The following is a 14435-nucleotide window of genomic DNA, read 5'->3' as shown; positions in this document are numbered from 1 at the left end:
AATACGCGCTAAGTGTACACGTGATTGGCAATTCCTGTCAACAGTAGACGACTGTGGTTGAGATTGGGGGCAACGAGACTTATGTGAGGATTTTTGACTGTGTGTGAGGGTCAGGGGTCGGTGCCCCCTGCACTGTTCAAGTGCCTTGTTCAGTGGGCCTCAGGGAGACCGTGAGGCCAGGAGAGGACACTGAGACACCAGGGAGCCGTGTAATTTCGTGTGGTTCCTAGGGTCCAGGTCAGCGAGTCTTTTGGGGAACTCTGTTCACTCATGTTCTTCTTTAGCGTTAATCGCGAGGCCAGGTCCTTGTCTGACTCTGTCTCTCCTCCCCTTCTGCCTCGTGCTTGATCAAACCCCTGTTCCTGTGGACTTCTGGACGGGCAAGCTCTTACCTGCAGTCGTCTGGACGCCCTCTGCTCCCAGGACCCCACGAGCTCTGTCTGTGTCTTGACGACACCTGCAGTAATATCAGAGGAATCTTGAAGGGTCACGTGGTCATTGTTGCGTGACCAGTGGGTCATTGTTGCATTGACCCACTCCTGGGTCAGGGGTGGTTTCGGATTTTAAGTTCATAACTGATGCCCCCGCACCAGCGGCCTTTGCATTTGGGAGGCGTGTGTGAGAATTTAGAGGCACCGTAAAGGCAATTTCTCCTTCCAAGTGGGCCGAGTTGCTTATAGCAACTCACTGTGGTGAAACCTGGACTCCCAGCCTAGGAACTGCCCCCCACCCCCAGGCCCCTTCAGGACCACCAGGGAGAGAAGGGGGCCACAGAGGATGAGATGGTTAGATAGCATCACTGACTCGACATGAATCTGAGCAAACTCCAGGAGGCAGGGAAGGACAGGGGAGCCTGGCGTGCTGCAGTCCACGGGGTGGCAGAGAGACACGACTCAGTGCCTGAACAGCAAAGGAGAATGGGTGTCTCATTGGTCCCAAGGCCAACGGTCACTCTGCACAAAGCCAGCAGACCAACGACCAGCCCAGCGTGCACTTTCTACTGAGCGGGTCTTTGCGATTGTTTTTTAAAAATAAAAGACCACAACCGTTAAGCTCCAGCCTAGTCCACAGACACCCTGTAACCGTAACTCCTACCTGGCTGGGCACATTCAACAACTTCTAGTTATGGAAATAAGGTGATCAAATTATGTGTGCCTCCTCGATAAGATCATACTGGAACATTTAAAAATAGATGAGTAACTGTGGACAACCAGAAGATAAAGCTGCCCTCATGGGCCAGTTGGAATGCAGCCGAGGGTGTCTCTCGTCAGACCCACGTGGGCGCTTGTCAGCCCCATAAAACGTTACTGCGTTGATCGTCATTTGTAGAGTTTGAACCCCTTTTAAAAAGTAGCAGGACCAGGAAGAGCGCAGGTTCACTCCAGAGCTGGCGCTGGCTCTCGGCTCCTCCCTTCTTCATAGTGTGTGTGTGAGAATTCTTTCCTGGGTTTTGAACTTTTAAAATAACCGAATTTTTGTTTCTCTCAGTGTATTGAATGGTGAATTTTATCTTCCCTCCTACCAACTTTAAGTCAGTTTGCTTTTTAAATTGGAAAAAAAAAAAGGCACGAAAAAGGCAACTTAATGTGTGTTTTCCCATGTAGCCTCTTTGCAATTCACTTATGCGGTTTTAACTTCAAGGTGGTAAGTGTGATGCAAGCAATTGTTATTTTAAAAAAGGAATATCTCCACATTCCCAACAACCTTATCACATATCGTCCTTCCCTGTTGTATTAATACATCAGGTGACAAATACAACCTTGTAAATTTACGTCTTTGTTTCTTTAATAAAGTTATTAGCAATTAAATGGTCATGGAGAATTTGTTTATCCATAAATCCTCTCTGTGTATGTATGATGGGAAGATAGAATGGTTTGATGCTACAACATCGTTTGATTTTATTTGAAGTTATTTTGCTCTTTGAAGTGTTAGAGCATGGCTGGTATTACAAGTATATAAGACCGTCAGCTTTTTATATTTCCTGTGAGTTTTGGGAGTTTTGAAGTTTTTGTAAACTTCCGTGTGTCTGTATTCCTTCTCATCCCACCTAGGTAATACTGTGATGTTTCAGAAGTGGAAGAAGAGTTGACCTTCATTTGCTAAAGGTCCCCAAAGGACAGATTGGTGAAATGAATTGGGAAAATCCCAAGATTTAGTTGGTTAAAAGCAGTGATTTTTAAGATGCCAATTCTTTGACTTTCAGGCTTGAGTATGAGGGTGTGTGTGTGTGCGTGCGTGCATGTTCCCTTTTCTTTGTGTGTGTGCGTGTGTATGTGTGTGCGTGTTCCCTTTTCTTTGTCGGGGGGGGGTGTGTGTGTATGTGCGTGCGTGTTCCCTTTTCTTTGTGTGTGTGTGTATGTGTGTGTGCGTGCGTGCGTGTTCCCTTTTCTTTGTGTGTGTGTGTGTGTGTGTGTGCGGGTGCGTGCATGTTCCCGTTTCTTTGTGTGTGTGTGTGTGTGTGTGTGTGTGTGTGTTCGTGTGTGTTCCCTTTTCTTTGTTAGAACTTCCCAGTGGTGTGTTTGACAGGATTTATAAGTAAGTGTGTTTTAGGTGTTTTGGTGATCATCTTATTATTGATTGTTGTTAGCTGAATGGCTGTAGACTGCCTCTGGCAGTTGGAAAACAGTTGTCTGGAGAGCACCAAAAATAACTCATTTCAGCCCACCAGCCTCCACGAGTTGATGTGCTTGAGAGTCACCCTCCCTTTGGCCTCTCCCAGCCCCCGTGGGAATCAATGATGGGCGTGGAGGTCGGCATCACAGTGAGTGACGGAAGAGAGAGTCCTGAGGGGCAGGGGCCACCGGTCACAGACTCCAGGTTGCCTTCTGCCATCCCACCCCACCCAGCTCCACCCGCCAGGTTTCTCCTGGAGGCAGATTGGTTTGGGACGAGTCTTGGGGTTGTTTTGGTTTTATTTAGGTGTTAATGCAAGGAAATGATGGATTCTTCCTGCATTGATTTTACACACACACACACACACACACACACACACACACACGGTCTGTCCACCTTCTCCCGGAGAGATGAAGCCTTTTCCTGGTGCCTGGGAAGTTTCTTCCCCACCTGTGCCCCCTCTGTCCCCCATCTCCATGGATGTTTGGGGAAGGGCGGGGGGTTTTCAGAGACAGCCGAGGAACGCTTGTGAAAGAGCCTCATCAGGGAACTCAGGTGTCTGAATACTGTACATGTGATGTGTTCCTCTTGGGTTGCAGCTCCCCAGCTTTTAGACTACATCTGTAAAATAACAGCAAGATGGTTGCATGAGTGGAAGAGGTCTGTGGATCTGATACTCAGAAGCAGCCTTGTCAGCGAGTTGGAAATAGTCCGTGGCTGTGAGTTAGGGGCTCTGTGTCCAGCATTCGGTGCCCTCACGCTGGGGTGGTGGTGCTGGGGCTGCCCTTCCCGCCTGCAAGAGCCCTCCCCAGAGTGGAGCAGGACTGCGGCCCGCCGGCCAGGGTCTTGAGAGAGACTCCCGTGAGGCCCAGGTGTCTCATTCTTCTTTCTCATCCTTCCTTCTGCTTTAGGAAAACGAAGTGTTTAGAGAGCCAAGTGGGACATTTAAAACACCACGAGTCATCTGGGAAATCCAAATGTGTGTTTAAAGAAAAAAAAAGCTTTCCTCTGGAGTAATTGTGTATTTCGTTATGGGAAATGACTGATGATTTATCTAGAAAAAAAATGCCTCGTGATCAGTGTTGTCCTCTTTCTCTCCTCCCCTCTTTCAGGACCTGGCTGGTTCTTCAGATCGTTTGCTTATTTAAACTTTAAACCCCCTCCCTCCCCCTGAAGTCTCTAGATTATAAATTACAGAACTTTAGGACAGAGGGGGATAATAAGCCTCTTGAAGTGGAATGGTGTCACTTGTTAGGATAACTTTTCTCTGTTTTTTCCGGAATCTCCCAAACTCCCTGTGATGTCCTTTGACAAGGAGGAGAACTAAACTGCTTCAGCGCCTTTCTCACACTGGCGGTGGTGTTAGGCGCGTTCCTCTGAGCCCAGGGAGACTGGAGGGGATAGTTTTACCCCTAGTGTGTAGGTGCAGAAACTGCCCGCCTCAGAGGACACGTGGTTAGCTCCTGGTGACACCACAGCAGGCTGGCGGTAGAGATGGTCCACACAGGCGGACCCCTCTGTTGCAGGTGCATTCTGGAATGCTCCCCGGGAGCCCCGGCCTTGGCTCTTGCCGCCTCACCGGTCAGAGTCTGCGAGGGGTGCATGCCTCTCACCTTCTTGACAGTCCAGGGAGCCGGACCTTGCACAGCCAGACCCTCTCCTGGGGCTCTGCTCGGAGAGGGACAGGAAGGCTCGGGGAGCACGGTCTCCAGGGGCTCTGGGGGCTCCCGGGGCAGCCCGGGGGGGGTGGGAGGGGGTGCTGAGCAGGGAGCCTGGCCCAGGGCGGGTCCACGGGAGGAGCTGGCCTGACAGAGAAAGAGAGAGAGAGAGTGTGTATACGAGTGTGTGTTTGTATGTGTGTATATACTCCGTGTGTGTGTGTGTACGTGTGTGTACCCCCTTGGCCGGCTTGTGCAGTCTTTTATAGTTGTGTATTTCTTTTCAAAAATGTCTGCTGAGCTCCTTCTCCACCACAGGAGTTGTCGCAGGCGCTGGAGGCACAGCAGCGGCCGAGCCGGGCGGGGCCGGTGCCCATGGCCCGCAGCTGTGCGCCGTTGTCTTTTTCTGGAGGTTCTGCATCCTAAAAAAAATGGACCCTGCCTTGTATCCTGCTTCCAGGGGTTGTTAAATTGCTTGTTTCAAAATGAGGCACGAGGGACCTCCATTCCTTCGGGCCACAGACTTTGGAGTGGGCACGTGACCCACCGAAGTCTGGGTCTGAGCCTCTGGTCTGGTGCTGAGGAGGGGTTTGGTGGGAGTTGGGGACACGGGTCTCTGGGGGCATCAGCGCCTGCCCCCCTCATCTCCCCTCCTCGTCTCTCCCCGAGGAGCCAGGCAGGACCCAGGTCGGGAGGAGGAGCCCAAAGGCAGGATCCATGGGGGGTGGCCCGTGGGAGGGTGACCCGTGGGGGGTGGCCCGTGGGAGGGTGACCCATGGGGAGTGGCCCGTGGTGGGTGGTGCCCGTGGGGGCTGCACAGGGCCCAGCGGGTGAGCTCGTCGTCCGCGGTGAGCACATCTGACCGTTTCCAGGAGAGGACTTCACGTTTGTCTCCTGGACCTGGGGAAACGTTCAGAGTGTTGGGCAGAAAGGCCACTTGATGGAAAGTGTCAGCATCAGGCGCCCCACCTGTAAAGCTCCAAGGGTCTTCGGGGCCGACCATGTGGACCCTGTCAGTTTCGGTTTCCAGCTGAGCCCCCAGACCCGGAGAACAGAGGGGCGGCTTTGGAGGCCAGCACCCGCTGCCCCCACCAGAGACCCTTCCCCTCCAAGGCCAGCTCCTCCTGCTCATGGCAGCTCTGCCCCACCCAGCTTCACTCCCTTAATCAACTCCTCTGCCCCCAGGGCGGCATGCAGGGCAGGCCTCTGCCCCCAGGAGGTGGCAGGGTTAAGCTCTAAAGGGCAGGGGCCTCTCCTGGGCAGCACCGGGCTGCCACACAGGCCGGGCACCCGGGGGCACCGGTGCGCGAAGAAGCACCTTGAGACTCAGCAGCGTGGGCCTTCCTCAAGGCCTCACATCCCTCCCGCATCACCCCAGCGCCCAGGTTTCTGCTTTGTTCTGTTCTGAGCCTTTCACTTCACCTCTGCTATCAGACAGTGGAAAACAACCATATGTGGTCCGCCCCCGCTTTGGATGCAGTTTGCATTATTTCACAATTTGGCAAGTGCTCCTCCGCCAGGGCAGGGCCTGCTGTCAGGCCTGGTGTCAGGGAGTGCTGGCTATTTAATACTTTACCATCGTGATAGGAAAGAGGCTTTGTTGAGCTTTTATTGTGTACCTGCACAGGATTATCTCCTTTAATCCTTGCAACAGCCCTGTGAAGTGGTGTAATTACAGCCTTTCCATTTTATAGATGAGGAAACTGAAGCTCAGAGCAGTTAAGTCATTTGCCCAGGGCCACACAGCTGGCAAACAGCACAGGGCTTGCTCTCGTCTCCCTGATTCCAGTGTCTGTGCCACCGGGCCTACGCGCAGCTCAACAGCACGTCCCTCTCATGCGTGGTAGGCTCGCTGCTGCAGTGAGTGTCCAGACCGCCTCCCGCCCCTCCCTGGATCACGGATGGCAACCCCTCCCCACCCGATCCCCCAGAACGCGGCCCAACTCTCTTAGCCTGGAAAGACCCCTTTTCTGGCTTTAGGTCCCTAAAATTATAGGAGCTTCCGAGTCTGAACCTTGGGTTCAAGGGCAGGAGCTGCAGGGACGCAGCAGCCACCCGTGGCCTGTGTTTCTGTGAATTAAATGTCCCGGAAGCACAGCCGTGCCTGTGGCTGTTGTCGTCCCACAGTGGTGGAGGTGAGCAGTTGCGACAGAGACTGTCTGCCTACGAAGACTAAAATATTTATTTTGATCCTTTAAGAAAATGTTTACCAGTGCCGGCCTCAGAGGAACCCGTTGATGGGAAACCTCTAAAGCCAGACTGCCTCTAGCCCCCCATCCTGTGTCCGATCTGCCTTTGCCAAGGTCGGGGTCAGTTCGGCGACAGCGGAAGGAAGAGAGTGGCGTGTGTCCTCAGTCAGCAGCCCTTCACCCGTGGACGTCTCAGAGGCTCTGTTCACACGGGTCCTCTCCCCACCCGTCTCCCCAGCCCCAGCCCCGTCCCGGTCTCTGACCTCCTTCCTCGAATCAAGCCTTTCTTTGTCTCTCTTCTTCACCTGCCACGTCTCATCATCGCAGGCCGTGCCTCTTCTCCCGAGGACTCCCCGGAGCCGCCCTCCCTCCCCTCCCGACCACTGCGGCCACCTGGTCCCCTCGTCCCCTCGTCCCCTCGGGCCGGCCATCGGGCCTTCCCCACCCCTTCCCGGGCCCCTCCACTTCCTTCTGTTCTTCACACACGGCCCGGGTCTCCCAAGCTGCCGCCCTCTGCCCCCTCACAGCGGGCGTCACGGTCTGTCGTGCTCCTCCTTGGGTACCTCTCGACTTCCTGTCTTCTGCCCCCTCCAGGATCCCTGCTTCAGGAGAGCAGTGGCCTCTGTGTTGTCTTTGGTAATGTACCCCATGGTTCCTGGCACGCAGTGGGTACCATACGGGTGAGGTAGCAGAGGGCAGTGGGCGGTGCGGCGAACACCCACGGAATTGGCATCTCAGAAGCATCCAGAGGGGTGTTTGGGCCCGACCTGTGCACACTAAAGTATTTAAAATGGGTAACCAGCAAGGACCCACCGAATAGTGCAGGGAACTCTGCTGTGTATCACGCAACCATCAAGCTGAGAAAAGCATCTGACAAAGGCGCGTGCAGACGTTTGACTGAGCGCTGTGCTGCACCCCTGAGCCGAGCACAGCAGTGTCCATCAGCCGTGCTCCAGTATAAAACTGACAGTTTACAGAGGGGACCGTTTCAGACTCACCGCCCACGGGCATGCGGTGCCCCTGCGGGTCTGGCCTCTCTGGCCCCACCCCCAGCACGGCCCTCCCCCGTGTGGGTGCCACACGTGGGGATTCCTCCAGTACTGCCGGAGGAGGGCTTCTCCCTCAGAAGTGGTGCGGAAGACGGAAACCCTCCTTCTAGAACAATGTTCCCCACCCTCTTTGGACCCAGAACCCAGTAAGCGTCTGTGCTGAGTTGCTTCCATCGTGTCCGACTCTTTGCGACCCCATGGACTGTAGCCCGCCAGGCTCCTCTGTCCATTCTCCAGGCAAGAACACTGCAGTGGGCTGCCATGCCCTCCTCCAGGGCATCTCCCGACCCAGGCATCGAGCCCGCGCCTGGATTGGCAGGTGGGGTCCCTATTGCTAGTGCCGCCTGGGAAGCCCGATTAATGTAACCACATGCCCCATTAACACAGCGGGGCCCACGGTTTGTAAACCGTGTTTAAAGTGTGGTCCTTACCTCACTGACGCACAGCCCATGAAGCTGGGCCGGCTGACCCCTGCGGGTCTGCTGAGCTGCGGGACTCGGGGAGACTCATGGGCTGCCGGGGGCGGTGCTGGGCCCTGACCTCTCAGGGAAGAACAGGCCATTTCTTGCAGTCAGGTTGAAGATTTAATTGATGTTTTTCTTCTCTCTCTTGTTTTTAACCTTTCTCACTAGTCAGTTCTTTCTGCGATATAGGTTCTCCTGGTCTACTGTCATGTACTGATGTTTTTATTGCTAACAAGGGATTGTCTGTTAATTCTCTAGGTGCTTTTTAATTAAACCAATTTGGCTTCTTCCATGTTTTTACTCCTTTTTTCCTTTTGCTTTGCACATTAGTTTTCTCAAACCATGTGCGTACGTGTTTGTGTGCATAAGAAAGCTCTTCCTTGACAGACTTTGTTTTGTCCTAAATATATATTTTATATGAAATATATATCGTATATATAAATGGTTTTATATATTTATATTTACGTTATATTTATATAAATATCAATATAAATATGTTGCTGCTACTGTGCTCAATTGTATCCAACTCTGTGCGACCCCATGGGCCGTAGCCCGCCAGGCTCCTCTGTCCATGGAATTCTCCAGACAGGAATCCTGGAGTGGGTCACCGTTTCCTACTCTAGGGGATCTTCCCTATCCAGGGATTGAGCCCACGTCTCTTGCATCTGCTGCACTGGCCGGCAGATTCTTTACCGCTGTAAATATAAATATATTTATAAATACATACAAATATTTTTAAGGATGTAAATGGATCTATGAATAGAGATCTTTCTTCACTTATTGTTTTGAATTCCTTAACATTTAATGGTGCACCTCCCTCTGTTATGATAAAAAAAAATCCATATTCTTAAGATGAGATGCATATAATTCTAAAAACTCTGATCCTCAAACTTATTACACAACTCTAATCAAATTACATCCTTTTCTCTCCGTGAGGGGCATTAAATGTAATTTTTCCTGGCTGAATAAACTTGAGCATTCTCTGCTCTGCATATTTCCATGTTAAAAGTTTTCAAGTCAACCTTTTTACTATTCTGAGCTGTTACATGAGACCAAGGAGGATGCTTGCAAATCAGACGCGGGGCCAGTCTCCCCCGGCTCCCGCCAAGCTCTGCCTGCGGTTCCCTCTCTGGTGGAAAAGCCCTAGAGGGGTCCGAGGGATCCTCGGCCTCCCCGTGGGTGTGTCCTGAAGACGCTTTTTAGGCTTATTTCTTTCCTCTCTGAGAATTCTGCGTGTAAGATATTGAAATTAGCATCTGGTCTGTGGAAACCTATCCCCGTTCCCAGCCGCGCTCACTGTAAAATGCGGAACTGATCAAGGCAGGGGCTGTGATGGCCCAGGAGCAGGCCTGCAGTGAACAGATGCTGTGAACACGTGCTGACCAAGCTTGGAGGTAAACCTTAGCCTGGTGACCATCGTGCAGAGACCCGGGCAAACGGAGGCTTCTGGTCGGGGGTCAGACTGGCCTGCAGAGCAGAGACAAGTAACAAGGAGTGAGGGGTGGTGAAATGAAGGAGGTCTTAGAAAGTGGGAACGCCCTCCAGAGGGCCCTTCTGAGCCCGTGCGAGGGCGTGGGGCAGACTGCCGCCTGGTCCCCACGGCCGGGCCGTTTCCGCGGCCCCGCCCGCTGCCGCGATGGACCGGGCTGCTGCTTTCATCTTGGGAATCGGATACAGAAAGACTGTCCGGCCGGCCTCACCTCTGTGCTTCTGTTCAAAAAGAATTGTCCTTGACCCCCTCCACCGTTTACGAGTGCCTTTACCTTCTCCGCTGTTCTGGTCCTGTCTGCCCTCCTAGGCCCCACAGCAGTCTCTGGGGGAGGGCGCAGGCTTTATTTTGCCGGTGAGGAAGCCAGGACTTTCTCCGGGGCCCTTATTTGCCCAAGGCCACACAGGAAGCTCCTGGCCTGAGGACTGTGTTCTTACTAAAGCTCCTCCGGCCTCTGGTACCTGGATGGCTTACCTTATGGACTGCCTCTCCCACCCCAGTCCTGCGGCGTTTTTCCCTTTTTCTTTTGATAAATGATGGTTTAGTATAATCCACAAGATACTAAGGGTCAGGAGAAAGTGCATTCTTGGCTCATTGTTATTTCCCTTCATTTCTTTGTCATATTTCTATTCCCTGTAAGATTAAACGGCTCCACCCTGAAAACCACCTTGATGAAAACAAAAGCTCCCATGTGGTTCCCAGAACCGAGATAATCTCCCTGCAGAAATATCTGGGTTGCACACGGGCCCTGGCCCTCCAGCCAGCTTTCCGGGGCCTTGTCTTCAAGGGGGTCAGAAAGGCAGTTGCACACTGCACAGCTTGTTTTCCAAGGACAGGACGGAAGGGCCAGGTTTGGTCTTTTGGTGACCTGCCTGCTTTACCCGGGAAGTGTCATTACTCAGAAGTGAACTCTTCTGGGCTTGAAAATGTGTGCGTGAGAGGGAAAGGCCACGTAAGGACACTGAATTTTCCAAAGTTGAAATCATTCATGTCTTTAAACATCACTGAATTTTCCAAAGTTGAAATCATTCATGTCTTTAAACATCCGACTGATTAAACTGGGGACTTTGGTGTTTAGCCCAGGCAGGTTGGCCTGACTGGGACTGTGTTTGGGGGGGTCAGGCCTGCAACTGTGATGGGGATGATCGGAGGCTTGAGCCCCTGACCTTGGCTTTGAGCAACTCCCTGTGCTCAGCGCACTGGTGCTGTTGAGCTCAAAGAACTTGAATGGATTCTGTGAATATGTTGCTAAGTAAACTGTTTGGTCGACTGATGACTGAACTACACATTTTTAAAAGTTCTTTAAAGATTTTGGGAATAACTTATTTTTAGTTCTCCTTCTAAGGGATTTTCTTGGGCTTTTTTTTCTCCTGCCTGATAGCTAAACGATTTTCTTGTTTGCTTTCTACATCTTTCTGTAGTACAATAGTTGTGGAAATTAGAGGGTCCGTTGGCTGGAACCGTGGGGCGAGTGTGGGTTTATATAATTTGACTTCTTTTCTCTCCAAATCAGTAAACATTTACACATGACCTTATCAAACAGCTTGGGTACCTTTGGTCACTTGAAAGGGGAGCAGCCAGTTCCAGCGGGGAACAGAGGCATTGCTTCCGCGTGCTGTGTAAGATGCTGGCTCAGAACGCAAGCCTCCGACTGAGAGTGGGCCTCAGACTAAGTCCTTTGCTTTCCGTGGAACCAGTTTGAGAAGATTTGCATTTTTATAAAGTTTTTGACTTCTGAAGATTGAGGTCTGGATCCAGAATTGAGGAATCCAAAGAAACAAACACTGGGTTCTGGCTAAAGACTGACCACTGCTGCCTGAGGTCTTTTTGTCTCCTGGGGACGGTCATTACAGAATTCCTTCTGAAGCTTAAACGTCATTCTTTTGTAAGCAGGAAGAAAACAAGTGGACTACTTTTCTGCTTTTGTAAAGTGGCACCAATGTAATATGGTTTGAAAACCTAGGTCTCGGATTTTCAGAGCGGAAACGGAGTTTTGAGGGTGTTTCTGCCCTCTGTTTTTCTCTCAACCCTTGATAGCTGACAAATTTGAAACTCGCTTTTTTAAAGAGAATACATGTTTTTCAAAGTTGATACTGAAAAATAATAAGGTTACTGAGGGTTTTGGTAGGTAGGATATGAAAATGACAATATTATTGTAGCAACCTCACCTGGAAATAACATTTTCATTTTGTCAAACTTAATGTGAGTACACGGAAGCACACCGCGCGGTGTTTAAAGGTCGGGAGTGCTGTAGCTAAGGTTGGCAGACGGTTAACAAAGAAGTAAGAGGCTTTAAAAAAAGTAAGGTACTCTGATGAGGGCTGTACACCTACTTGTGCTGTGCTTAGTCGCTCAGTCGTGTGCGATTCTGCAACCCCGTGGACTGTAGCCCACCAGGCTCCTCTATCCATGGGATTCTCCAGGCAAGAATACAGGAGTGGGTTGCCATGCCCTCCTCCAGGGGATCTTCCTAACCCAGGGATCGAACCCAGGTTTCCCGCAGTGCAAGCGGATTCATTACTGTCTGAGCCCCCAGGGAAGCCCACATCTACTTACCGCACAATAGTTGCTGTCTCTGTATTAATAACTTTTTTATTTTGACTTTCTTTGCAGAGTATCGGGAAAGGGTCATTGTGGTGCATAGACCCAGAGTATAGACAAAATCTAATTCAGGCTTTGAAAAAGACACCTTACCACCCACACTCGAATGTGTTCAATACACCTCCCGCCTCTCCTCAGGCATATCAAAGGTAAGCCGTTCAGACTTTTCTGTTTTTCAAGATCCTTTGTTTGTTTTGTGTTTTGGTCTAATGAAGTTGTATTATTTTGGCAGAGACAGGCACTGAAACTAATAGGCTCTGTGACTTTAAGAATAACTAGAAAATGAGAAAGAAGTTAAGTATTCTTGGAGGCATTACCCATTGCTGTCTTTTCTGCAAACCTTACCGCGTCTGCTGCTTGGGAGAAACGCGTCTCCTGGAAGGCCCCGTGGCGGGTGGAATAACGTCTCCCTGGGTAGAGACGTTTGCTCAGGAAAGTTGACCGCCTCAGCGTCTGAGCACGGGGTGGTTTGTAGGGGTGGGCGTCCAGGAGTGAGCTGGGCGAGCGGCCTCTGCCTCCCCGTCCACTGAGGGAGAGTGTCTGCAGGTGTTGGAGGGAAGGGCGCCCTGCGTTGTTGCCGTTCCCCGTCTCCATGTGGACGGTGCTCCGGGGCGATGGCTTTGTTTTGGTTCCGTGGTGTTTGCCTCTTCTGGGAAAACAGCAAAGGGCCGTAGAGACTTGGATTGCTGCTCGCGTGCCCCTTTGTTTTCAGGCACTGAGGTTACAGTGCCTTTGAGAGAGAATAGGAGGGGAGGTTATGCAACCTGTCACTTAAAAAAACTGGTTAATGTTAGCGTCTGTACAAGCAGGCGTGTAGCACGGAGCCAGCTTTAACGTGGGTTTTCTCCTGTAGTGCTTGGGCTAGGCGTCTGGCCCTCAGTACTGCCGAAAAGGGTTCTGCTTTTTTCTTTAACGTGTAGAGATGTTTCCCTTGTCACCACCCAGTCAGGAGACGTGAGCCTCGGGCTCCACGTTGGTACCAGCGAGGAACGGCGTGAATTCATAGATGCCGTGGGTTCACAGCCAGCGTCATTACAGACTCTTTCCCTGGACTGAGGGAGCACAGAGGGGGCCCGTGAAACAGCCTTGATGAAGTTCTCGTGCATCCCGGTTGAGAAGCATTCCATCACAGGCCCTGGACAATCAGTCTCCAGCAAGAGACAGAGAGGAACAGCTGGGCCCTCTGAGAAGACTGCTGTATGTCTGCCTTAGCTAGGCGATTAGCGTGATGGTGGCCATGGCAACTGCAGCGTCTCCATAGCAACGCGTAGCTGAGACAGGTGCAGTTGCATCACAAGGCTGTTTGTTGCCTGGCAAAAGGACAGGCCATTAGTACTTAGATATACGCTGTTGCCTTAGAAACAAATAACCCTACATAGCAACTACAGTTGGTTTGAAAGATTTGGGGGGGAAGAAAAAAGGTTGTAGCAGCTTTTGTCTATGTTCATAAAAATCAGTGGAAGCATACTTTATTGGAAATGACAACTTGAGGTCATGTAGCTGTAGGAGATGAAATGGGATTTTCCAAACCAGCCCAGCCAACACTGTAGAAATGTCCAGAAGGGCAGAGCCATATGCTTGGTTTTTTTCCTTGTGGCCATAGGCACTCCTGAAATGGGAGGAAACTGGGATTGGAGTGGAGACTGGCCTGATATACCAAGGTCGTGGGGGAGGGGATGGCCCTCATGATTGGAATAAGTCCCAGATTCTCATTCCTTTTGTCATTCTGCTCCCCTCACCCTCCAAACCCCCACAGCAAGCCCTTCGCTTTGCTCCCAGTTTGCTCCTCGGAAGTATTTCATATCCTTGTGCTTCTAAGAAGTTAAGAACATAAGTGTTATTCTCTGGGTCATATCGTGGGTTCATTTAGACCAGTATTTTGTTGCCAAATGTGACCCCAGGGGAAGCACAGTAATTATTGAATAATTTGAAGGATTATGGTAGAGCTCTAGGGGTTATGAGAGGAATGCACACTCGGGAGAGAGGCTTTACATGCTGGCCTAAGCTTAATGACTTCATTTGATTTTTTAACATAGGCGTAAAAACGCAGACCAACTGGAACTTGTGTGAAGAAGATAATTTCCAAACAAAAACGTGCCAGATCCCAGTCTGTCACATCCAGTTCTCTTCTCCCAGATGACTGAGGGGTAAAAGTTTCCATCTTTACCCATGCCAGGGCTTAGATTTCAGCTTCATGAAGGTTCCTGGCTGTGGGGTGAGAAGACACACCAGGTTCTAGCCTGCTTCTTCCCTGTCTTAACTCTGTAAAACAAGTCACTTTCTCTTTCCTGGGGACTGCAGTCCCTTCATCTGAAAGCTCAGAGCTGGCTTCGCTGTCCTGTAGTGTGGAAAGTTGTACTAAGGGTCCAAAG

At 51.1% G+C, this 14435-nt stretch overlaps 1 protein-coding gene across 9 annotated transcripts in view; it reads left to right on the top strand.

Annotated features, from left to right (window-relative positions):
* The window catches only part of FOXN3 (forkhead box N3), a 437687-nt gene that overhangs the window by 233911 nt on the left and 189341 nt on the right, over positions 1-14435 (top strand). For all 9 annotated transcript variants that reach the window (XM_061429661.1, XM_061429669.1, XM_061429665.1 and 6 more), the window contains one exon: positions 12076-12212. In XM_061429661.1, the coding sequence (XP_061285645.1) occupies positions 12076-12212 (137 nt within the window). The remainder of the gene's footprint in view (positions 1-12075; positions 12213-14435) is intronic.

This window comes from Bos javanicus, chromosome 10, assembly GCF_032452875.1.
Source record: "Bos javanicus breed banteng chromosome 10, ARS-OSU_banteng_1.0, whole genome shotgun sequence".
Taxonomy (NCBI): Eukaryota; Metazoa; Chordata; class Mammalia; order Artiodactyla; family Bovidae; genus Bos; species Bos javanicus.
The sequence above is the reverse complement of the archived record's forward strand: the minus strand, read 5'-3'. Positions and strand labels throughout refer to the sequence as shown.